Source organism: Marmota monax, unplaced genomic scaffold (assembly GCF_021218885.2).
Source record: "Marmota monax isolate L192 unplaced genomic scaffold, Marmota_monax_Labrador192_F-V1.1 WCK01_AAM20220418_F8-fsc00022, whole genome shotgun sequence".
Lineage (NCBI taxonomy): Eukaryota > Metazoa > Chordata > Mammalia > Rodentia > Sciuridae > Marmota > Marmota monax.
Genome location: NW_026695215.1, coordinates 4,344,243 through 4,369,050, shown reverse-complemented (window position 1 = coordinate 4,369,050; position 24,808 = coordinate 4,344,243). Strand labels below are relative to the sequence as shown.

The window sequence follows — 24,808 nt, the reverse complement described above, 5'->3', positions numbered from 1 at the left end:
ATGTGGGCTGGAAAAAACGTATCAGGAAAACCACACATTTAATTTTTAAAGAAGACATTATATCAAATGCCAAAAATCTCTTATCAGATAAATAGGATACCTTAAATGCATATCAATATTCCAAAAACAGTTTGGATTTAAAGGGAGAGCACTAAAGGAAAGGGATCAGGGGGAGGGAATAGAGGAGAGAAAGGGAAAAACCTGGGGCATGATATTAACCAAATTATATTGTTATATTGTACACATGTATAAATGTGTAACAACAAATCCCACTGTGATGTATATATCCAACTATAATGCATCAATAAAAATATGGGAAAAATAGATTTGAAAATTAATACTTAAAGTAGATGACAGATATTTATTAATAATAGGCAGAGTACTCTTCTGAATTAATAACAAAAGTATTAAAAGTCAAGTAGAAGAAATAGTAAATAATATGAGTCATGGTTTGCATTTTTTTGGAGTTTTGGAATAGGTAGAACTAATCAATATTGATGGAAACACTCAAGGGTAGCCTAGCAAGTATATGGGAATTGCCTGCAAAGGGGTATGGTGGTATTTTCTGAGATATGAGAATGTTCTGTATCATTGGAGAGATGATGGTTGCATTGTCAAACGTGTTTGGACTATATTATTAAAATGTGTATGTGTATATGTATATATGTATATTAACACATAAAATCAACATATTAAAGTTGATTTTAAAATTTAAAAAAAAAAAAAAAAAAAGAACATAAATCTATATGTTCTATTTATAAATGTTTATAGAGTCTTATGTGTAACATATATATTACGTAGGCCTCTTAGGATCTGGAGTATTTTGTAAGCTCCAAAAGAAAGTTAAAAAAAAAAAAAAAAAACCATTTAAAAGCATCTTTGCTTTTGCCTGAATACTGACAATCAACTTCATATTGGAAGTTGCATCTGAAGTCCCTGTCATCCTGTTTGTTTATGGAAACATTCAGAAGAGCCTTGCTTTGGGCTGGTGATGGTGGATTTCCCACCAGTTTATCTACTAGCTAGCAGCATAGGGACAGGCACATCCTTTCTGGGCCTCAGATTCCCTCTGGCTACACCTTGAGAGGTTTGGCTTAGTTGAGTTTTTTTGTAAATTGATATTTTTTTTTTTATTGGAAAACAAATATACAACTTGGAATGGATTTGAGGCAAATTATTCCATAAGCAGATTTTCTTTAAGTGGCTAGACAAAATTCAAAAAGCACGTAACACTAGAAGAAAATGTTTCCTGTACAAGACCAGCAGTACAAAAAAATAGTGTACAAGTACCTGGATAATCCACCCATTTTGCAATAGTGCAACTCTTAAGTGTATGTTGTTGACTGTCCCCAGTCCACGCAGAGTTACAACTCCACACTTCAACAACAACATGCTGACAATTTCTAAAGAAAACTACTTTAAAAAAAGGCATAACCCTTGGGGCTGGGGATGTGGCTCAAGTGGTAGCGTGCTCACCTGGCATTTGCCAGGCACTGGGTTCGATCCTCAGCACCACATAAAAATAAAATAAAGATGTTGTGTCCACTAAAAACTAAAAATAAATATTAAAAAATTCTCTCTCTTTTTCTCTCTCTTTCTTTAAAAAAAAAAAAAAAGGCATAACCCAGAGGGAAACCAGATGTTCCCTCATTTGACCAACTCCATCTAAAGTTTGGGTGTGCAGAAGGGCTTAGATATACCCAGAGTAAGCCACATGTAGCATGTTACTTGGTCAGTTTTCTAAAATAAGGTATCAAGACAATGATCGCAAGATAAGGGAAGAAAACTTGGAGGAATGAAGTCCTAATTACTATACAGGCATATTTTTTTGACAGTAGGGGGAAATCTTTTACAGATAAGTTACAAAGAAAATGCAAACAAATAATTTTGCACAAGAAAGTTAACGCCTTCTGTACAATGTCTTCACATTGCTGTGATCATCTGTACAAACTCTTCATAGTGTACTTGACCATCACCATCAACACCTGCTTCCCTGATCAGCTCATCATCTGTTAACTTCCCTCCATGGTTGGTCATCACAGGTGAAGCTCTGCTGACTGGTATAGCCATTGCCCTCCTTATCAAACACATGGAATTCTTCTCTAATTTCTTCTTCACTGTCTATGTCTTTCATTTTTCTTGCCATCCCATTGTCCAAAATTCAGAGAAGTCAGTTGTGCCATTACCATCAGCATGACTTCATTAATCATGTCCTGTGACTCTGCTCGTGTGGGATTCTGCCAAGAGACCTCATTACAGTTCCCAGTTCCTCTATTGTTATAGTTCCATCACCAGCCTTGTCAAATAGTGAGAAAGCTTCTTTGAGTTTTGCAATCTGCTCTTCCGTCAGTTGGTCAGCCACTTTGCAAGCGCTAACAGTTTCCAAGATGCGACCACACAACCACTCACTCCACTTGGTATCTGAGTTGAGGTTTGACATTCCTTTGGGCAGCTTCCCCTTAGTGAGTACTGGGCCCTGATTCTTGAAAATCTGGCTGAAGATCAGGTGGGTTTATTGTGTAGCTCTCTCTTCCCCTGGTGACCCTAGTCATAGCCTCCACCTTCATTATCTCTGAAGTTTGAAGTCATTGCCCTGGTTCAGGAGGCCAGAGCAAGTGCACCCTTCACTAGTCTCCACCTGGCAAATCCAGGAAGTGGGGCACCTGGTGATGTCTACTGAGGACCTGCAGTGTGTGCATGGCTGGCTGTAGTGCTTCAACCCTGGACAGCGAACACTGGCGCAGAGGAAGACCTACAGCTGGCTACAGTCAGGAGGCACACAGCCTGGAGGCCACAGGTTCTGCTACTCATAGTTTTATACTGTTATACAGCCACAGTTAAACACTGTGAGCCCTGTTCCTAAAATCTGCCCAGCAGAGTGTCTTTGAGAAGTGCAGGTGATGTTCAGTGGTGGTTCTCAGCTTTGGGCACTTTGGAATCACTAGTACAGCTTTTATTTTTTTATTTTTATTTTTTATTTTATTTTATTTTTTTGGGTGCTGGGGATTGAACTCAGGGGTACTCAACCACTGAGCCACATCCCCAGCCCCATTTTGTATTTTATTTAGAGACAGTGTCTCATGAGTTGCTTAGTGCCTTGCAATTGTTGAGGCTGGCTTTGAACTCACGATCCTCCTGCCTCAGCCTCCTGAGCCACTGGGATTACAGGTGTGTGCCACCGCGCCCATACCAGTGCAGCTTTTAAACCCACTGATGCCTGTGTCCCACTCCTGGAGATTTAAAAAAAGAGTTTTTTTCCTGGTGCTGGGGATGGAACCCAGGCCTCGTGCAGTGCTAGGCAGGCGCTCCTCCACTGAGGTACGCCCCCAGCCCAACCACCAGAGCTTCTGATGTGACTGGCCTTCCCAGGCGATTCTCATGTATGGTCGAGGCTGAGACTCACTGGTCATAGTTCCCGATACATAGTAGGTACTCAATAATTGGGAGACAGAATGTAGTTCAGTACATGAGGTAATTTTAGATAAGCTGGAGGGAGAGATTCCTGGGGGCATTTCATGAAGCAGTGTCATTTCATCGACCTCTTAAAAAGGCTGTGTTTGCCGGGCATGGTGGTGTGCACCTGTGATCCCAGCCTTGGGAGGCCACAGTGGGAGGTGGCATGAGCTCAGGAGTTGGAGACCAGCCTGGGCAACAAAGGGAGACCCTGCAGAAAAGGAAAGAGAAGAGGAGACCTCAAACAAAAAGGGCAGTGATTACAGGGTGAACGAAAAGACCTCAAGCTGGAGGGCCTGGGCCCTGGCCGTGAGCCAGTTCTCTGCTGTCTCAGTATTAGCCACCTTGGTGCTCGAAGGGTTGCTGGTGCCAACCCTGACTGGCTGTGTGCAGGGACGTTACCTCGTTCATTACTAACACGGTGGTGTAAGGTGCTCCAGCTCTTGGCGCCGTAAACAGCAGTGATTACCAACTTTCAGTGCTTCCATAGGGGCACAGAAGGGATGGCTTCTTTCTGTCCCGAACACCAGAGCCTTCATCTTGGGTCAAGATTGTCCACAAGGCCACCCATTCTGTGTCATCTTGACCCCTGGGCTGCTGCAGTAAAGGCCACTGACTGTGCTGCTCATGAACAGTAGACACTCCTTACAGTTCTAGAGGGCAGGGCCTCCTGTGGGCCACAGGTGCTGACTTCTCGCAGGTCCTCATGTGGTACGAGATGTCTGCCAGCTCTCTGGGGCTCCCTTTATCAAGACAACAGCCCCAATCATCCCAAACGTCCCTCCTTCTGGTACCGTCACATGAAGATTGGTTGATTGATTTTTTGCGGGGGGGGGGGGGTACTGGGGATTGAATTTAGCGGCACTCTACCACTGAACCACATCCCCAGCCCCATTTTGTATTCTATTTAGAGACAGGGTTTCACTGAGTTGCTTGATGCCTCGCTTTTGCTGAGGCTGGCTTTGAACTCATGGTCCTCCTGCCTCAGCCTCCTGAGCCGCTAGGATTACAGGCGTGTGACACTGTGCCTGACTCACATGAAGATTTCAGTGTGAGTTTTTTTGGGGATACACGTGAAGATCTGAGCGTGTCTCTCGGGTTGATGCTGGCTGTGGGAGAGCCCAGATGCGCCTGTGAGCTGGAACCTTAAGACTGGGCTTCCTTACCTCCTGTGGCTATGCGCCCAGGGCCCGCATTCTGGGAATCTGGCAGATGTGTGCCTTCTGCCTCCTCTTGGAGGGTTCACACATCACAGGGCTGCTCTTGGAGGGTTTGATTGTGAGTGAGTTACTGAGTCCAGTCCTTAGTCAAGGGATGTGTATTTAGGTTCTACCTTTTAAAGGTAGAACCTAAATTTTAAAATCTTGTGTATAAGGATTTGTAGGACGTATTTTAGAACTACCACATCGTGTAACAGCTTACTTCCTTCTGGCCCATCATGACTAGAACACAGGTTTGAAATGTGAAGACAGGATTTCAAGCCCCATTTCTGCCATTTTCTAGCTCATCTTAAGATGAATAAGGGTCACGTAGAGTTGTGTGTATGCATGGGTTTTGCTAGCTGTAAACAATTGTGTGCTGTGGTTTCATCTTATGATTCTCTTACAGTGTTCCTTGAATGACAATGAGCAGACACGGCAAAATAAAAATGACAAATCAAACCACCAGATCAAGTTAATACAGAAAAATGGCACGAACAACATTGGGTTCTCTTTAATTCCACATAAATCGAACAATTTCTAATGTAAATCGCAAATACACCTTTTGTAGTTTCCTATAAGAAGTGTATTTGTGATTTATATAAGCTGTGAGTGACTATTGTTATTACTGAAAATTATTGCCAATTCTTGAAAAAAGGTGTTCTTACTCAAAATATAGAAGACTTCAAAATTACAGATCTATTTATCCTATCTGTATCAATATATAGATAAATATGTGTATGAATGCATAGGAAAAGAACTATAATGATACACATCAAACAAAAGTAGTCATTCTAGGAGAGAGACATGGAACAGGGAAGAGGGGACTTCTGATTTTTTAAAACTGGTAAATTTTAGTATTGTGTGATTTTGGGGCAGGGGGGTGTACTGGGAATTGAATTTAGGGATGCTTAACTACTGAGCTACAACTCCAACTCTTTTTTAAATTTTTAAAATTTTGAGATAGGATATTCCTAAGTTGCCTATAGCCTTGCTAAGCTGCTGAGACTGGCCTTGAACTTGTGAACCTCCTGCCTCAGTCTCCCAAGTCTCTGGGATTGAAGGTGTCACCACCATGCCTGGCATTGATGTTGTTTTTATATTAATGATAATATACAACTTCTCCCTTCCTACCTCCCTTTCTTTCTTGTGCTGGGAATTGAACCACGGGCCTTGCACATTGCCTGTGCTCTACCATGGAGCTCCACCGCCCAGCCCTAACTGCATTATTTTTATAGCTAGAACTACTTTTTAAAGAAGAGGTCTTTGTAGCATGCGAATTGGCTAAGGAGAGAGCAGAAGTGGGGTTATTTCTGTCATCAGCCATTTACTTTTTTGTGTGGTTCTGGCGATTGAACCCAGGGGCACTCCACCACTGTGCTACATTCCCAGCCTGCTCTTATTTTGAGACCGGGTCTTGCTAAGTTGCTGAGGATCTCACTAAGTTGCTGAGGCTGGCCTTGAACTTGCCATCCTCCTGCCTCGGCCTCCTGAGTTGCCGAGATTATGGGCAAGTGCCAGGGCATCAGCTCTCCTACTGGTTTTGAGGGTTCCCTGCGGTGGTGAGTCTCCCTCAGCCTGAGGGAGTAGGATGAGTAGCCAGACTTAGCCAGGAGGGGAGACTGAGGAAAGGTGGGTCAGGCTAGCTGTCGCTGGATCCCTCAGGGGAAGGTTAGGAGGATCCTGGGAGCTAAGGAGCAGCTGTGAGCCTTCACTGGGCGTTAACAAATGAAGGGTGCTAAACTAAGTGGTGGCTTCGCCCTGGAGCGCTTCACAGAACTCCACCCTGCTCTCACCTGTGGTTTTCCCATCTCTCTAGTCCTGCATGGCCTTGCCTGGTTTCATCCTGTGAGCAGGAAGGAGGTTGGAATTCTGCAAAGTTCCTTCACCAAATCCTGTGAACAACCGGGGCCTTGTTCGGGGTTCTGCGGCCTCTTTCCGAGGAGTTTATTCACCCGCCGGACCCTGTGTTCAAGTTCTTGCTGTAGTGAGTCTGGTGTTTCTCTGTGTCTGTGGAGGTGGGCCTCTCAGGCAGAAGCAGCCTGCTGGGCCACTGTGCCTGAGGCCTGTGCTCAGCTGTGGTTACACCAGCTCATCCAGGTGCTGGCCATCTTGGGAAATGCTGCAATAAGCCCAGAAGAGGCCACGGGTTTTGTCAGGTGTCTGGCCTGTCCGTGGCCAGATGGCCGAGATGGTTCTAATGCTTCCATACAGTGATCACTGGAGGGGGCACAGGATTCAGGGGTGGGGCTGAGAACCTCCCCACCTCAACTGAAATTTCCTCCCAAATCACCCGCATTGGCCAATTTGGGTCCAGGCTGGATAGGGTGGGACTCGGATCCCGCAAAACTATCCTGGAACTTGCTCCTGAGGAGTTATCTTCCCGGGAGGCAGCAGTGGCTCTGAGCCCTGAAAGGTGCTGTTGGAAGAGTTGCCATTTCGCTTCCCGGTGACATGCTCGGCCCTGGGAAGACTGTGGGAAACGTCCTGGCCCAGGAACTGTGACTCCCAGCGTGAGGATCCAATCCTCACTTCTGGGCCTCCTGAGCAGGCCAGCATGTGCGCTCCCCGTGAGAGCGTGTGGCCGGGTCCCCTTCATCGTGTCCTGTTCTGTTTCCCTCGACAGGACAGCTGGTTTTGATGCTGTGCCAGCCGTCTCCTGACAATGAGCTACTGGAACTCGGAGCAGCGGAGCTGTGTGCGCTACCGCAGACACTTTCTGGTGGACAACAGCGTGTTTCATGGTGAGCTGTCCGCGGCGCTCATGTCTGCGGGTCTTCGCCTGGTTTCTGACAGCGCTTTTATTCCAGCATTCTAGATGCAAATATGGGACCATTGTTGGATTGAACCAGCGCCCGAGTTAACTTGTTTATGGTTAATTACCCAGAAAGTCCCGCGGTGCCCAGCATCCCTGCGTGTTGCTGTGGCCCGTCTCAGCCTCAGGGTTCCCACCCTGTCCCTGACGGCTGATTCTCCAGGCCCTCCCTGCCTACCACACTGCCAACTCTTTCTGATGTTTGGGGCCATTTTTGCTAGGCCCATGGTGTGGGTTCAGGTGACCGTTTGTGATCATCAGCCAGTGCTTATTATCAACATGGTGTGTGTCTTCCAAATTCACACGTTAAGCAGTGCTGGTGGCCACCTGTTTGAGACCAATTACAAAAAATCCACTTTTTTTATTGATGTGCTGTGGGCTTTATCTGTAGGCCCTTTATCTAATCCCAGTTGCTCGGGAGCCTGAGGCAGGAGGATCTCAAGTTCAAGGCCAGCCTGGGCAATTAAGAGAGACCTAGTCTCAAATTATATATATATATAAAAAAAAACACAAAAAGGTCTGGGGCTACATCTCAGTGATAGAGTGCCCCTGGATTACATCCCCAATAGCAGAGGGAGAGAAAGCCTTATCTATCTGTGTATTGGGCCACCTATTAAAGCCAGCTCACCTATTTGTGTGTCTGGCCACCTGTTAAAGCAGGGCAGAGCAGTTTACATTGTGCTCTGCTGTCCCCAGGGAGTGATCGGTATCAGTCATTTGCAGGGCACTTAGAGGACTCACCTTTCCCCTGCTGAGGTCTGTTTATGTGGTGGTGTACAGTCAGCATAAACTCTGTCAATCCCACTATCAGGATGCCCTCAGTGACATTTATTTAAGAGTCAGAGATTTATGTGGTGCCAGAGTTTTTGGAGCAATCACCGGAAGCCTGTGGCCTGCAGAGGGGGTGAGGGATTGCAGGGGTGCAGGGTGCTGTTTGACAATCCTGTGATCCAAGCCGCCTTCAACCCTCTAGGGTTGGTTTTCCCCCCTCAATTTGGTGACAGATTTAATGTGTAGTATTGCTTTAAATTGAGCTTAAGATAACAAAGGTGACTTATTCACGTATCTTTATTTGGTGCTTTAGCGTTTATGGTGCTTTTCAACATTCTTCTCATCACTTTGATACAGGACCTTCCAGGCTGAGGTGGCTTCAAGTCACAGGGAGAGGAAGGGGAGCAGAGGGGCAGTGGCTGTTCAGTTGGCATCAATAGTTAACCTCGAGGCTGAAACCAACACTGCTGCCTCTCTGTTTCCAGGCGGGTGCTCTTGGCATTGTCAAGGTAAAGCGCCCTTGGCATCGCTGCGATCTTGTGCCTGGCAGTGGGCTCTGCTTCAACTTGCTCTGTGGCTTCCTTTCTCCCACTCATGGCTATCCTGGGGTATTCCCTGTTCAAGTGGCTTTATTCATTTATTCATTCATTCATTTATTTTAAGAGGCAATTCTTGGTGTTGCCCAAACTGACTCTGAATCCCCAGGTTAGGAATCCTCCTGCCGCATCCTCCTGGGTAGCTGGGGGTACAGGCATGCTCCACCACACCACATTTAACTTCATTTGTATTTAAAAAAAAAAAGAATAAGTCTGACAATTGAAGAAATACAGAAGTTAGGAGAACTAGCTTTATTTGCATAATTTTAATTTTATTCTAGTTTCAAAAAGGTGCAGATTTCAATGTCTTAAAATCATTATTGTTTTTGTTATTTAAATTTCAATGGCTATAACTTGAGAACACTTTAATGTGTTCTGACAGTTACGTTCCAGTTAATGTCTTACCATATTGCAGATACTCTACATGAGAACCTTGGGCTTATTGATAATTAAACCTTCTAACCAACGTCTTTGCAAGTCACTCTTCATCCCATTTTATCATTTTGTGGATGGAGGAAATGAAGCTTGGGGAGAGCCTGAAGTGGTGATCTGAAATTCAAACTCTGGTTTGCCTAACTCCCCAAAGTTCGTTCATCCCCAATCCTTTTTATTTTGAGACAGGGTTTTGTTAAGTTGATGAGGCTGGTCTTGAGTCTGTGAGCCTCCTTTCTCAGCCTCCGATTTGCTGGGATTACAGGCCCATGCCACTGCGCCTATTCCCACTGTTATTTTCTTTCAGGCTGCCTTTTTACTTCAGTAAAGAAATTAATGCTGGACAGTGGCAGCCACTTGTAATTCCAGAGACTTTGGAGGCCAAGGCTGGAGGATTGCAGGTTTTAGGCCAGCCTGGGCAACTTGGTGAGGCCCTGCATCATGATAAAAAATATAAAGGGCTGGGGATGTAACTAAGTGGTAGAACATGTCTGGGTTTAATCGCCAGTACCAAAAAACAACCCCCACAAAAACAACAAAAAAGCTCAACAACAAAAACCAATCAAGACCAAAATTCACACCGAGAGGTTTACTCTATCTTGAGCTGTGTCTTCTGGGTCTGAATTATACAAGCAAATTATATAATCAGTTCTCTCCTCTGTGAAATAAGCATGTTGGTTGCAGTGAGTTTTGGGGGTCTTTCTAGTTGTAATTTCCAAGATTCCCTTGAAATGTTTCTGAGCACCTCTCACTAAACACCAGGGGGCAGCATAGTCCTTCCAATAAGAATTAGTAGTGTTTTACATTCTAGAATTACTTCTGAAAGGACTTAGAGATACCAGTAAATTTTCTCAAGATCAAAAGGATCAAAGCCAATTAGAATTATGATTCTATCCATTTATCACACAGTAGCTTTAAATTTTTCTGACAATGTCCAGTATCGCTCAGGACTTCTGTGCCCCAGCAGATGTGGTCATCAGAACAGATATTGCCTTCTGCTCTTCCCTACCTCTGCAGGCCTTTGTGCCTGTGAAGGTGGGAGCTTCCTGAGCGTGGGGACACTTGTCAGCAGTCTTGGTAACTTTATGTTAAGGGAGCTATAGTGATAATATCCTTGCTGAGTATTTTAGAACATTTCTGAGATAAGAGACATGTCACTTCTCTTGGAGGGGCTTCTGGAGCAGGAGGTGAACATCCTGACCCTAACCTGGCTTCTAGTTTATGTTGGGCCTCTCCTTATAGAACCTAAATAAAAGGAAACACTACCCCATCTATTATAAACAGAAAATATATATACCCTAGGGTCATGCCCCCAATGCCCACCACCTCCAGCCACACCCCACCTGCCTCCAGTTACCACTCAGTCAAGCCTTTTCCCCTATGAGATCAAGGGCTTTGGGCACGTGCAGACCTGGATACGCAGGCTGTGCTATCCAGGTTCCTTTTCTTACACTTAAGTTATTTCCCAGGAGAAAAGAGCAACATTGAAGTCAGCGCTTTGGGGTAAAATGATCAATAAGAGTAAGGATGAGAATGTCATGTTCTTATATGGTCTCCCAGTTCAGAAAGCATATTCCTACCCTCATTTTCAGAGTAAAGAAGTGGTATATTCTCATTGGAGAGAATTTAGAATTTCCCTCAAACCCCCTCAAGAGACAGTTACACCCACTGGGAATAGTTTGCATCTTTACTGGGTTTCTAAGGCAGGGCAGGACCTCTGGAAAGGCTGGGAGATGCCTGCTGGCCAGCGGAGATGAACTGGTTGAATTGACTTAGTGCTGAATTCAGTGAGAGAAGAACCTGTTAGGAATTAGGAATCTCCTCACTTCCCACTGTCTGCCTGAGGCCCAGATTTTTAGGGACCCTGTTGAATCTGAAGGGATTTGCACCTGTCAAAGAAACTAATTGCTGTTTTTTTTCTGTTTCTACTTCATTTTTATTTTGCTGATGTGTTTGTAATAGAGAAGAAACCTGGGCACAAAATAATTGGTGCAGTATAAACTTTGCCTTAGTGGTGTACACTGTTCATGAATTATTCTGGTTGAAAGTTGCTTATTCCCTCAGCTCTTCTCTTCATGGTAATGAATTGTAATATTTTCTTTTTCCCAAGCTGGGATGTGGTCTTGATTCTTATACTGATAATCTGTGTACTTGCAATTAATATGCACAAAATGTTGTGCATATCAGCTTTTGTAAACATTTGAGCACCGTAATAGCATGTCCTCGGAAGTGACTTAATGTTTGTTTTCATGCACCACTGGTTATAATTGTGATATTGGAAAATTTCTTCTAAGTTTATTATAGTACCATCCCAACTTGTTGTTGACATTTACCTCTTTTGCTTGTTATGCTGTTATGTGAATGCTTCTGAATGACTGCCACCAGTCTCTACTAGAAAACATCTTGGACTGGATCATGAGTGTCTCCTACTTCTTGGGGATGAAATCAAGAGTAATTCTGTGATGAAATATTTTCGCAGTTTATCTTTTCAAAAAGTTGCCTTGCATGTACTTTGCCTCACGACCAACTTCTAATGAAACCGAGTGATTTAATTAATTAAAGGGATACTTTTTATTGAGCCAAGAAGGATTGTGCCAGATTCCAAAGTTTCCCTTTAGCATCAGTGTTTGAAATCTCTGCAGTCACATCAGGATGGGAATGTGGGAATGTGGGAATGTGGGAATGTGAAGAGGGGGTAGGGTTTGTTTATTTGCATTGCAAACTTTGTAGTTAGTGTGGCACTGGCAAACAAACTCCATTTCTCTTTATAAAGATGTAGTGTGTGTGTGTGTGTGTGTGTGTGTTTAGGACTGGTCATAGTTTACCCTGCTGATGGATAGACTGGTAGCCAGGGCAGACACACAAGCTTTCAGGACAAACGTGAGTATATTCAAGGGAAGAGTGGAGAAGTCCCCTCAGTGGAAGAAGAGAGAAGTTAGACCAGATCCTGGACTGTAAACACAAAGGGAGCATGAAATTATGGACAAGTGAGTTTGAGTCCCAATTAATTTAGGCCAGTTCATTACCATTTATAACTCCAGCAACCTGCTGGCTTCAGGGCTTGGGCCATTACTAGGTTTTATGCTAGAGTAGTGTTTCTTGACCAGGTCAGAGCCTAGCTTGCCAACTAGTAACTTTATAAACATCCTCCTCTAGGTTTAGAAATCCCCATGCATATGGAATTCCTATTTATGCAAGATGGTTGGGATTTTGTGAGCATCCTTCAGGTCTCAGATGTTATCTGCAGACTCAGGTGTTATCTGCAGGGAGGAAATTACAAGGGAGAGTTCAGAGAAATGGTTAGAAAAGAAAGAAAATAGTCTTGTTATGGTTTGCATGTGAGATGTCTTCTAAAAGCTCACGTGTGAGACAATGCAAGAGGGTTCAGAGAAGAAAGGATTGGGTTGTGAGAATCTTAACACAATCAGTGAATTAATCCCTGATGGGCTTAATTGAGTGGTAACTGGAGACAGGTGGGGTTTGGCTGGAGGAGGTGGGCATTGGGGGCGTGGCTATGGGGTATATATTTTGTATCTGGCAAGTGGAGATCTTTCTCTCTCTGCTTTCTGATCACCATGTGAGCTGCTTCCCTGTGCCAGATCTGGAGCCCTGGGGAATGGAGGTGGCTGCTCGTGGACTGAGACCTCTGAAACCGTGAGCTCCTAAAGAAACTTCTCCTCCTCTACAGTTGTTCTTGTAGAGTCTTCTAGTCATAGCTGCAAAAAAGCTGATGAAAGCAAGTCCCAGGAAAGAAAAGGCACTTGAGTATGTTAAAGTTTCTGAGTTTTGATGGAACTGATTCTGGAGGTGGCCTTGCCCAGTAGGTTCCTTTCTCATCTCTGCCCTTGAGTGGCCCCAGGCCCAGCAATGGTCACCAAGGCAGAAAGCATGGAGGGCAGGTGTCCTTTCCCAGTTTCGGGAGGTGTGGCCTGACCCACCTGGCACCTTCGGGCTGCCCTCCTGCTGAGTGGCTGTTGGGTGTGTTCTTCTTCTTGCTAAGTGCTAAAATTTTAAGAAATGCTTTGTTCTCTACTTACTCTGCTCACTCTACATTTTTTTTTGTTTGTTTGTTTAGTTTTTTTTTTTTTTTAATGTGGTGCTGGGGATGGAACCCACTGCCTCATGCATGCATGCCAGGCAAGTGCTCTGCCACTGAACCACAAACCCAGCCCTCACCTATCTGGGGGTCGATGGCCAGCATCTCATTGGGGGTTTTTCTTTTTGCCCAGGAGAGTGTAAGCTACCCTAAAACTTAAAATCTCAAGTAATTAGTGAATAACAAAACAAATACTCAGAAATATATTTACGAAAGGCAGGGATAAGGTTTCAAGGGCGGAGTCTGGCTTTCTGTTGTCTTGCAATCAGCAGGTTGATTGACATCTTGGCAGGTCACACCCATCTCAGATGCTGTGTGGGCCACAGCAGAGCCAGATAGGGATTCATATTGTCCCTGGGCAATTCATATTAACCAGAGGAAGTGTCCACTTGTTACTCCCAGACACCAGATGTCTCTATCCACGAGGCTTCCATGCATAGTGACCCACATGCAACCCATAGATGGCTCCTGACACCCTACATTTTCACAGAGGATATTTGGAGAACTTGCTGGGAATTAAGTGTCCAGATTTATTGATACACACTGCTTCCCCTGTCGGAGGCAGGTCGCAGATGTTCACTCAGCCCGACAGGAGCGGTACCACAAAAACACAATGTGTCACAGCAACCGCATAGCACCAGAGCCAGAACCGAATACTCTTGTCCAGCTTGGGACAACATGAAATGACCTTTCACATGAGCTGGCTGAAGCTTCTGTCATCTTTTGGGACCACATGCTCTTCCTTGATATTTTGGATATTTTGGAGATATAGAACATTCTCAATGAAAACCTCAAGGGATGCTGTTTATATTTCAAAATTTAAAGCTTATTCCTTTGTCCCCTGTCATTCTCTGTGATTGACATTCCATTTATTGAGCATTTTAAACTTGGCATAGTATATATGTAAAATTCTTTCCTTTTCCTCCAGTGAAGGCTCCTCAAAGTACTCTGTCTCATGGCGTGGTCTTGGGGAGACTGACTTTCTGGCTACTTTTGGTTATTGAGGTCCCATCCGTTTTGAAAACCGTAATCTGAAACTCAGTACCCCCACCCAGGGCAGCAGCTGGCTGGTGGTGTTGGGGGAGGGGCTGCTACTCATTCCCCCAAGAGGAATTCAAGGCCCAGCTTCCTCAAGGGATGGAGAGGCAGGGGCACAGTTCTCCCACGTTACCTGGGCACCTGCTGGCATGTCATTGGTGGTGAAGTGGTCAGAACCTTCATCATTTGTGGATATAGTTGCATACTGAGGACTCTTGAGAAAGGACCTGCTGTGTCCCTTCAGCCTGGCCCCTTCTCTCTTCACAGGTCCATCTGTCTAGCGCATGGTGGAGGCACTGAGGCAGTTGTCCCACCCCTGCCTTCCTCTCAGCTCCTGTTTCTCCTGCAGAGCTCTGGACTGCCCAGGGCTGTAGGGATGGATACCCTTTCTTCTCCCTAGACCCCTGACTGTAGTCTCCTCTCTCACTGTCATTGGGGGTAGCCCCTAAGCCTCCATCTTATGAAGTCTCTGTAGTTCTTCCCCGCTTGTCTCTGGGGTGAGCTATATGTCTCCATTCTCCTCAGAGTGCCAGCCAGCACTTGGGTCCCCGGGTGCCGGGATGTTGCCCACACAGTGGCGTTCAGTCTGTGATTTTGAGTGGATGGAATCTCCCTTATCTCTCCAACAGGTGTCCTTGGACTCTCTAGAGCCAGCCCAGGCAGCCGTCAGCTAGCATTTTAGGTCAGGGTGGCTTCATGTCCCTAAGGATATTCTTCACTGGGTCTTCTTTTGCAAGGTGATGTAGCTGGATTGATCAGAACTGAGCAGTGATCTCATCCATGGAAATCCTATTTCGATGCCCTGACTTCTTTTCTAAATCAGGAATCTGATGCAGGGAGAGGACTTGGCCTGGGAACTGCATGTCTTCTGATCTCTCTGTCATGCTTTCCACATCAAGGTCCTTCATATTCTGTCATGAATAGGGGATGAAGTCTCGGCAGAGTGCTTGCCAAATGGCAAGTTGGCAGTCTGGTCGTGCGGGCCGCCCAGGAGGCAGGGAGCTCTAAGGTTGTTCTTCAGACGAGCCCACTGCCTCTGGAGAGGCCTGGCCGGGCTTGCCCACTACTCTCCAATTCTCTCTTCAGCCCTTGATGGTGGGAGGTCCGTCAAACAGAAAGGTCCTTGAGTGTTTGATTTCTCTTTGCTTGGGAATATCGATTATCTAATGACTCCATTAGAAAGAGGGAATAATGTGTTTAATAGAGTCAACATTTCCTTCAGATTTGCAGACTTCTCACGTTTTAAGTGGTTTCTTAATGAGAATGATTTCTCCTTAGACCTGTGTTGCAAATTTAAGCCTTTGTTCCTGAAGCTGCATTTCCATAATTTTAATTAACTCTTCTCCACGCTCTCATTTTCCCAATTGTCTTTCCTACCCTGTGCCTAAGAGATTGACAGGAGAACCAGTATCTTCCCACCAGAAGATTCAAGGGTTTTCCAGGGCAGTGTAATTATTTCATTAAGTTACACAAAAGCTCTGGAGTTTTTTCCTTGGACCAAGGTGGTAATTGTTGGTGACTGCATTTGTAATCATGAGCACCTCCTATCCCCCACCACCTAAACAAAGATGAGAAGCTGCAGTTCATCCCAACAGCTGTGTAATAAAAGTCATCCCAGTAGACCTGCAACATGTTTACTGTTAGGGCTCCTTCCTTCTAGCAAGTGAGTTTGGTGTATTACAAAATGTAAACAGTTGCTTTCAAAGGAACAGTCAGAGGCCCCTGGCCCAGCGGCTTTGCCTGCACTGGGAACAGCAGTGTGCTCTTGGCTTAGACCTGCCCTCCAGCTGCACATGCTGATCATGTCCAGCGCCCTCCTGCTGCCTGCTGTCCTCTGGGACCCTGGGCTCAGTACTGGTAGGGCAGAGCTCCTGCCTCCCTGGGTTCCTGCAGATCTCTCAGCCTTGCCCTGCCCTGCCCCTCCTCCTGGCTCTGGCTCCACTCACCTCTGCAGTCCCTCCTTGCAGTACCAGGGTCAAGGTCCTCTGCAGAGGAGCCTTTCCTGACTCCCAGACCAGGCCAGGCTCTGGGCTGCCTCCTCTCAACACCTGGGGCTGCTTGTTGCACATTGCTATCCCAACAGGACAAGTAGTTGTGTGACAGCTAGTTCCATTTCTGTCCCACAAGTTCCAGGAGAGCAGAGGGTGTTGTGATGGTCTCCAGGACACAGGACATAGGCATTGCTTATAGTAGGTGTTCAGCTGAACGGCTGGCTGAGAACCATCTAGCATTTCCATTTCTTGCCCTCTGTTGACTCTGGGTTTTAAGCTCCTGCTGTGGAGTCTTCTGTTCTCAGGCTGCACCCCCTCTTCCTTCTCTTGAAGAGCCCAGGAAAAAGACCCATCAGCCATTTCCTCCCAAGGTGGAGGAGGAAATAAGGGGCACCTCTGAGAACCCAAGTGTGCCTTAGAGAGACTTTCATAAATACAGAACACCTCAGGTAGAGTAAGGACAGACTGATTTCTATATAAGAATTTCTTCGGCTTTTAAAATTATTTAATGATAGATCCTAGACTTTTCCTGTTGCTTAGATGGTTATGTATTTTATTCAGCTCTGAAGCTGGAGGTTTCCCTCATCAAAATAGCACTGTTAGTAAAAGCTGCTTAATTGTGGTGTTTTGCATGCTATTAAAATTCTTTGCTGCCTGTTTCCGAACATTTCTAGCTGTAGAAGTGAGTGCTGTCTGACTGGTGATTCTTACTGCAGACAGCTAGACGAGACCTGCACCAGAGCACAGGCAGCAGCAGCTATCTCAGAGAGGAGCAAGAGAGGCTAGGGGGACACGATGAGAGTGATAAAGCCGCAGAGGGCTTCTTCAAAAGTTAAGGAGATGGCCAGGCATGGTATGCATATCTGTAATCCCAGTGACTCGGGAGGCTGAAGCTGAAGGATGGCAGGTTTGAGGCCAGCCTCAGCAATTTAGTGAGGTCCTAAGCAATTAGGAAGACCCTGTCTCAAAATAAAAACAAAAAGGACTGGGGAGGTAGCCCAGTGGCTAAGCACCCTTGGGTTCAATCTCTGGTACAAAAAAAAAGAGAGAGAGAGAGGCACTTTTATTTCAGCTTTGTAACCAAACCGTAGCCAGTGTGTAATCCTTTCACCTCAGGACCTCGAGTAACAGGAGAGTCCATCCTGACACCACCTTTCAGGTTGCAAAATGGCTGAGAAATTGGCCCCTACCCCGGCAGGGTAAGAGTAGAATCTGTGAAAACTTTTTTTTTTTTTTTTTGTACTGGGGATTGAACTCAGGGACACTCAACCACTGAGCCACACCCCCAGATCTATTTTGTATTTAGAGACAGGGTCTCACTGAGTTGCTTCGTGCCTCACTATTGCTGAGGCTGGCTTTGAACTTGCAGCCCTCCTGTTTCTACCTCCCCAGCTGCTGGGATTACAGGCATGCACCACCGCACCCAGCTCAGCATCTGTGAAAACTTTTCTTCCAATTTTGTTTTGCCTGTATTCGTCTCTTGGTATGTGACTGGTGATTTTTCTTAACTAGATGGAGAGGATAATGGCATATGCCCAATTAAAAGGAAGAAGAGCGAGCACATTTATTATTTAGCATCCTACTTGACTCCCGGCCAACTCAAAATGGAACATCAGTGTGTATCTGAGAATGACTGTTCTTTGAAACAGTGCCAGGGGCAGGATTTCATGGTCTGTGTTTTCAAGCTAAGCAGAAATTTGTCTCCAGATGTGGAGCTTGGCGATTAATTAATGCCTTAGGCCAGTGGACCCCAGCCAGGGCTGCCCGTTGAAATCAGCTAGTGGGGGAAAGTTACCTGCATCCCAGCCCAGAGGGTCTGCTCTTGTTGGTCTGGGCATAGTTGGGGATGGGGAAGTTTTTAGAAGTCCCCAGGTGATTCCAGTGGGCAGCCAGTTCAGTGCTTGCTGGCTAAAATCCCCAGATGTGAGGTGACCAGCACAGCTCAATCATCTCAACAGAGCTTTGAATTTATACACTGGACAGTGGTCATTTTCCATGACGATGGCTTGTTTTATACTGACTCTTGAAGGATGTGTGAAGGGGGTGGAGATCTGCTACGTGACTCTCAGTCTTTGAGCATCAAATGACCTCATGGCATTATCCATGGCCTCCAGGTGATGAACTGAAACACTTTGGGAAGTTTCTTACCACCTACGACAAAACACCTGTTTGTAGTATTTTGATCAAACTGCAGTGGTGACTACACAGTTCACAATGGGCTCATTTAAAGAACTGAGGCAGAAACGAAGATAAATTGTAGGAATTGGGAGAACAGTGCCACCATTTAGAAGTTATCAGACATAATCTTGAGGGTATTTATAAACTGTCTGCCACGCGACCAGCGCGCAAACTTCATAAAAGAAGGTTTGATGCATAAAAAATTGCTAGTGAGTTTTAAATTAAAGAGACAGACTCTCATTTACCTTTATTCCCAGCTCTAAGACGGCTTCTCCTAGCTCCTGCCTCTAGCCACCTAATGTGGTGGCGAGGTTTACAGAAGAGGCTAGCGAGAGAGAGAGAGAGAGCGCACGCCAGGGAGTGAGCTTTTATTGGGGAACAAAAAATTCAAGGGAAAATCCCATCCAATGAAGGTTAAGGGGGGCAGCATCCCAAGGTCAGGGACAATGATTGGGTCTTCGGGTCAGTGGCCAGGCATGCCTCTACATGACAAGCCCTCATACCTGGGACAGGGTGGGGAAGGCTCTGACACCGCTGTGTCTAAGCGCTGCCTCTCACCCAGCCAGGGAGGTAACTCAAATCACGTGCGAGGATGGCCTCCCACAAAACTGTATTTATCCACTTTGAAAAAGTGAGCAGTATCAGAGCCTTGGAGAGCCTCGCACATTTTCTGTTAGCCTGTGCAGACATTTGGTCTGTCCCCAGGCAGCTGATCCTCAGGTCCCTGTTATTCCTGTCCTCGGAGCCTCAGAGCTGTGAAGGAGAGATCAACCCTTCTCAGATCACTCTCCTTTGCATGGTCTCTTCTTCTTGGCATATAGGATCTTTTGTGACACCCAGAGAGGAACGGGGCCTATGCTAAGACAATATGTTCAGATCTTGTTGGGAGGAGTCAGACATTTTTGAATGTTCTTAGGCATCTTTGGGAAATGTTAGAGTTGATGCTGAATCAAGTTTGTCATTGTGACTAGCTGCTTTGGCAGCATTATCCCTTTTGAATCTCCAACAAGACCATCTTATTATTTTTGGGTACCAGGGATTGAACTCAGGGGCACTCTACCACTGAGCCACATCCCCAGCCCTATTTTGTATTTTATTTAGAGACAGGGTCTCACTGAGTTGCTTAGTGCCTTGCTTTTGCTGAGGCTGGCTTTGAACTCGCAATCCTCCTGCCTCAGTCTCCTGAGCTGCTGGGATTACAGGCATGTGCCACCATACCTGGCCAACAAGACTATTTTAGAGAGCAAACTGTTTACAAGTTTCATATCAATTGCATTGTTAAATTGTGGTGTTCAACCCCAGGTTTTCTAGACTCCAAAATCCAGCGTTTTCCCACCATTGTGACATGGTGATATATCACATAAATTTCCTTTAAAGCTACTAAGGGAACAAGAACTAAAGAACTGAGACAGAAATGAAGATGAAATGTAGGAATTGGGAGAACAGTGCCACCATTTGGAGGTTATCAGACATAACCTTGAGGGTATTTATAAACTGTATTTATCCACTTTGAAAAAGTGTTGTGTTTTAGGAGAGCTTCAGGACTCTATGGATGCTGCCAGAGTTCTGCAGAGAGGACATCAAGGGTGGGCTGGGAGCTGGCTCTATAGAGGTCCTGGGGCTTGGTAGAAATGCAGACTCTTAGCTCCACCAGGGACCTCTTCAGTTGGAATCTGCATTTTTTTTTTTTTTTTGGTACCAGGAATTGAATTCAGGGGCACACAATCACTGAGTCACAACCTCAGCCCTATTTTCTATTTTGTATTTTATTTAGAGACAGGGTCTTACTGAGTTAATTAGCACCTTGCTTTTGCTGAGGCTGGCTTTGAACTTGTGATTCTCCAGAGCTGCTGGGATTATAGGTGTGCATCATCATGCATTTTAATAAGACCAGGGTGGTTAAGTATGAGTGAGATCATTTGGGCATGGGTGTGAGTCTTTCTAAGTGAGGATTAGTTAGTCCCTATTCTTCTGGAAACAGGAGAAAAGGATGGGATCAGAGGGCAGAGTTTGAGAGATTCAGTCAATGGTTGGCTGACTCCATAGCTCTGGACCCGAGGTGGGACAGGACATCATGGTGGAAGGGTGTGGCAGAGGAAAGCAGCTCAGGACAAGGCAACCAGGAAGCAGAGGGAACTCTGCTCACCAAGCTTCCTGGGACCTACCTCCTCCAGCCACATCCTACCTGCCTGCAGTTAGCACCTCGTTAATCAGTGGGTATCAGTGGGTTAATACTCCGTGTTTGAAACACAGGAAGATGCAGTAAGGGAAAGCAGCAGCATTCTGGCTGCAGTGACATGGGGCATATCAGAACCACCAATGCCATGAGAAGCCATCCTATGAAGGGATATGAGCAGAGCCCGCGGCTGGGCTTGAGGGCATTTGTGACACCTCTGGAAACATGTGCATGTACATTTGTGTACCCTCTTCCTATGAACAAAGCCCTCAGCTTCCATTATGTTTCAAATAGTGTTATTCCTTGCCCCTTTCTAACCCTCTCATGGAACCCTTCTCCTTTTGTAGATGAGAAGGTAAGGGACAGCTGGCAGAGTTAATTCCAAAAGCCATCATGCAAGCCAACTGGCCTTCCTGATCTGAGCTAAGCACTCTGAAATGCTAAGAGGATTTTCTATGGGATAACTCCTGCAAATCTCTATGCGTCTGATTATCAGAAACGGTGAGCTCTTTCTAGTGCTGGAATATTACATGACAGTGTCTCGGGTCTTGCGCTTTGGCCAGGTGAGTGAGAAGTATCCTTTATGGAGCTGCCATAGGCCTGACCGTCCTTGGGGACAGGTGGGACCTGTCACCAAGAGCAGCAGGTCCCTGAGGCTGGACTCTCCTTGTGTGGCAGCATCTCCACACAAAGACTTCTTTTTAGCATCTTCGTAGTTAATAAATGATTATTAACTCTGAGAGAGCCAGGTGCTGCCCTTTACAGAGTACTGTAATCCACGTGGCATTTAGATCTAGCCACCAGTTCACTCTCTGGAAATTTATCATCTGGTGAAGCATGGAGTCCATGAACCCGGAGGACATTCACAACATTTTTTTCACTTCTCAAGTTGCTGCTCTGTACCACTGCAGAATCATGGCCTCTGAGGACACTCTTCCAAACAGTCCTCTCCTATGGTCCTCCCAGAACCTAAGTGTCCAGATCCTCCTGGGCTGTCAGGCAGGGCTGGAAGATGGTTGCTCTTCAGGGACAGATACCTTCCCTCCACTTCTCCACTTGTCCCTGTGTTTGAGGCTGTGTTTCCAGGTGCATGTTAATATCTAACAACTGTAGGCACATTCTTTCTGATACTAGTAATATATGATTTTTTTTTCAGCTAGAGAACAAATTTGGCAGAAGTCATAGTACTAAGTTATTTCTAAATTAAATTAATTTATATAAGGTGGTAAAATGTTATTAGTTTCCTATTTTATTACCTTTATTATTCATGAAGAAGCAATTCTTTCCTCTTTTCTCCAAGGTCTTTAACAAAATCAGCCGTTGTAACCATTTTGTGCTAATTGATGATGAATGAGGACTAATGAAGCAGAAAATTAAAATGCTTTTGATGTTTTAATTTTAATCACTAGTCTACACTTCACAGTTATTTCTCTCATTGATAAATATATGGCTTTAGAAAGGATTTCAAGCTTTCAAAAATGTCTTTGCTATCTACTGAGCCTCATTAGATTCTTGAAATCCATGCTACTGGAATGATTTTATCAATGAAGAAGAAATTTGAAGCTAAAATCAATATGGTTATTGGCAGAAGAAGGTTTATTGTATGTTTCCAGGTATCTCTCTGCCCTATGTGTGCAGGTATATATTTTTTTAAAGATAAGAAACTTAGGATATCTCAAATATACTCTCACCTTTAAGACAGTATGCACTTGCTGTATTTTAGAGAGTGCTTATACTATAACCAAACTTATTTTTCTAGTAAAAAGGCCTATGGCTTTTCTATAGAATTTTCTGGACTGGTAAAGACCTCAAGAAAATATTCTGAGCTCCCTTCAAGCATGAAAGCTCTAGAGAACGGGAGACATGACTTAGTATTTGGTGACTGGATTAGTGGCCACCTTTTTATTTGACACTTTTTATCAGCGAAGGCCCTGAGGCCTGGGAAGGCTAGCAGGAGGGTCTAAGGTGGGTCTGCCCCTGGTGACTGGTATGGGCTGAAAACCCAGTCCCTGGGCAGAGCAGGTGCTGGTCCCTACCATGCTGCACCATGTGCCTGTGTTCATGAAGTCACAAGATTTCTTCGCTTTCTTCCAAACAGAGAGGCCTGTTGATTCCCAGACTGCTGGTCTAACTGTCAGTCATTCGCCCTGAGTCCTCATTCCCCAGGAGTGTGAGCAGGGGTGTTGTGCCATTTTCTCTTGCATTGACTATTTACTGACCTAGGTTCCTGCTGGGAGGCAGCAGTTAGCGCAGCTCAAGTGGCCCTGAGTATGGAGAGCTCACAATCCTGGCTGTCTGGCTCTCTCTGCCTTCCTTCCTCCCCTCCAGCTCACGCAGGACCTTTGCTTAAGGATAATTTTGCTCTATTTGCTTTACTTATTTTATTTTTTGTGGTGCTGGGGATTGAGCCCAGGGCCTCATGCATTCGAGGCAAGCACTCTACCCTCTGAGCTACATCCCCAGACCCCATTTTCTTTATGTATGTACTCACACTCTTCTACACTCACATGTGCCCACACACACATACGCACACATTATGCTTTCTGAATAATTTCAGAATAATCTACATACGTCATGGCCATTTGCCCTAAATACTTCACTGTGCATTTCTTAATGCAGGCATATTTTCTTATATAATTTTGCTGTAATCATCAACTTACGTCAGTTTAACATCATTAAAGCCCCTTAGTTATTATTTTTTTCTTAAATCCTTTATTTTTGGAAGGTTATCAGTTGGTCCTTGTTTCTATAGGGAAAAGGAAGGAAAGAAGAAGGAAAGTAACAGACATGGGTCACTGTGAAGGCTTCTAAACCCCCCATTCCTCAGGGTAGAGAGGGCATAGGTGGCTGGCTGGTCTGATGCTCCTCTGCTGTCACCCTCTTTGTGTTTAGCAGGATTGGGATGGGATGGGAAGGGCTGTGTTTTCATTTTTACCCAACCAAATTACAGAGCTGGTCCTGCCTAGGATTCTTGCATACTGGGCCAGGAACTTTGGCATCTGTCGTTGCAGGTGTTGCTGTAGAGGAGGAAAATGAGGCTCGGAGAGATTTAGAGTCACTCGGCTTGTGTTGGGGAGAACCCAGGGTTTAACTCCATTCCTCCTCATCTCACCTCTGCTGGTGCCTCCTCACCTCCAGCAGCTCCATGTGCTTCACCTCCTGCCCACCAGGTCCAGTTATTTCTGGACTGGGAACTGATGTGCCATTTATTTCTCTCCCAAGGAAATCTGCCTTCTCCGGGCACCGCAGGCTCTCTCTGTCATAAAGGCCTGGCTGAAACATTAACTAGCAGTCCATTTGGAAGACCTTCGTAAGTTGATCCGTCTTGAGAGACTGTCTATCAGCAGCTTTCACAGGTCTGTGTTCCCCTGGTTTATAGAGAAAGGCTGCCTGTGGACTCATTCCCTCATTTCCCCTTCCACATATCATAATCCCAGCAACTGTTTTTCTTCAGACACCCAGGTTTTGGAGTCCCCCTGTAATCCTTGGGTCCTGGGGTCCTGGTTGGTGCCCCAGGTCTTCCTGAGTACCGGGAGCTACCTGGGGTCTGAACTCTGAGTTAGTGGGGGTGAGTGCACCTCCTGCAGCTCTCTGTTCTTCTGACCCATTCTAGGCTCCAGCACATGCCAGGAAGCAGGAAGTCACCATCTCCTGTCAGATGTTGGCTCTGGCCTCCTTGTAGCTGGCCCCAGGCTGCAGAACAGCTAAAGCTGGCAGGGACTCAGGAGGGAGGGGGACATTGGGGAGGAGTCGGCTGGAGCCAGCCCCTTCATTTCATCAGGCAGGGTCAGTGGAGTCCATGTTTCCTTTCTGCAGAGCCATCGAGGTCAGGAGTCCAGCCTCTGGTGATGAACTGTGAGCTGTGACACACTGAAAGTCACCCCCAGAGGGTCACTGTGGCCTCTTGGCTTCTTCTAGAGAGGCTGACACAATCCTCCCTGTTTCTTTGGACATCCTTCCCCTCAAGGTTGTGTTTTGTTATTGAAATATCCTCCCCAGGCATTGTATGATTGGATTTCAAGGACCGTGTGTCTCTCTTCCCATCCTCCAGGGTCATGGTCAT

General features: G+C 45.6%; 1 protein-coding gene and 1 pseudogene across 1 annotated transcript in view; one reads left to right on the top strand and one right to left on the bottom strand.

The window, feature by feature from the left end:
• The window catches only part of Plch1 (phospholipase C eta 1), a 191,946-nt gene that overhangs the window by 26,177 nt on the left and 140,961 nt on the right, over nucleotides 1-24,808 (top strand). The window contains exon 2 of the mRNA XM_058574872.1: nucleotides 7,279-7,396. Coding sequence (XP_058430855.1) covers nucleotides 7,318-7,396 — 79 coding nt within the window. The 5' untranslated portion in view covers nucleotides 7,279-7,317. The remainder of the gene's footprint in view (nucleotides 1-7,278; nucleotides 7,397-24,808) is intronic.
• Nucleotides 1,924-2,440, bottom strand: LOC124084459 (calmodulin-like; annotated as a pseudogene).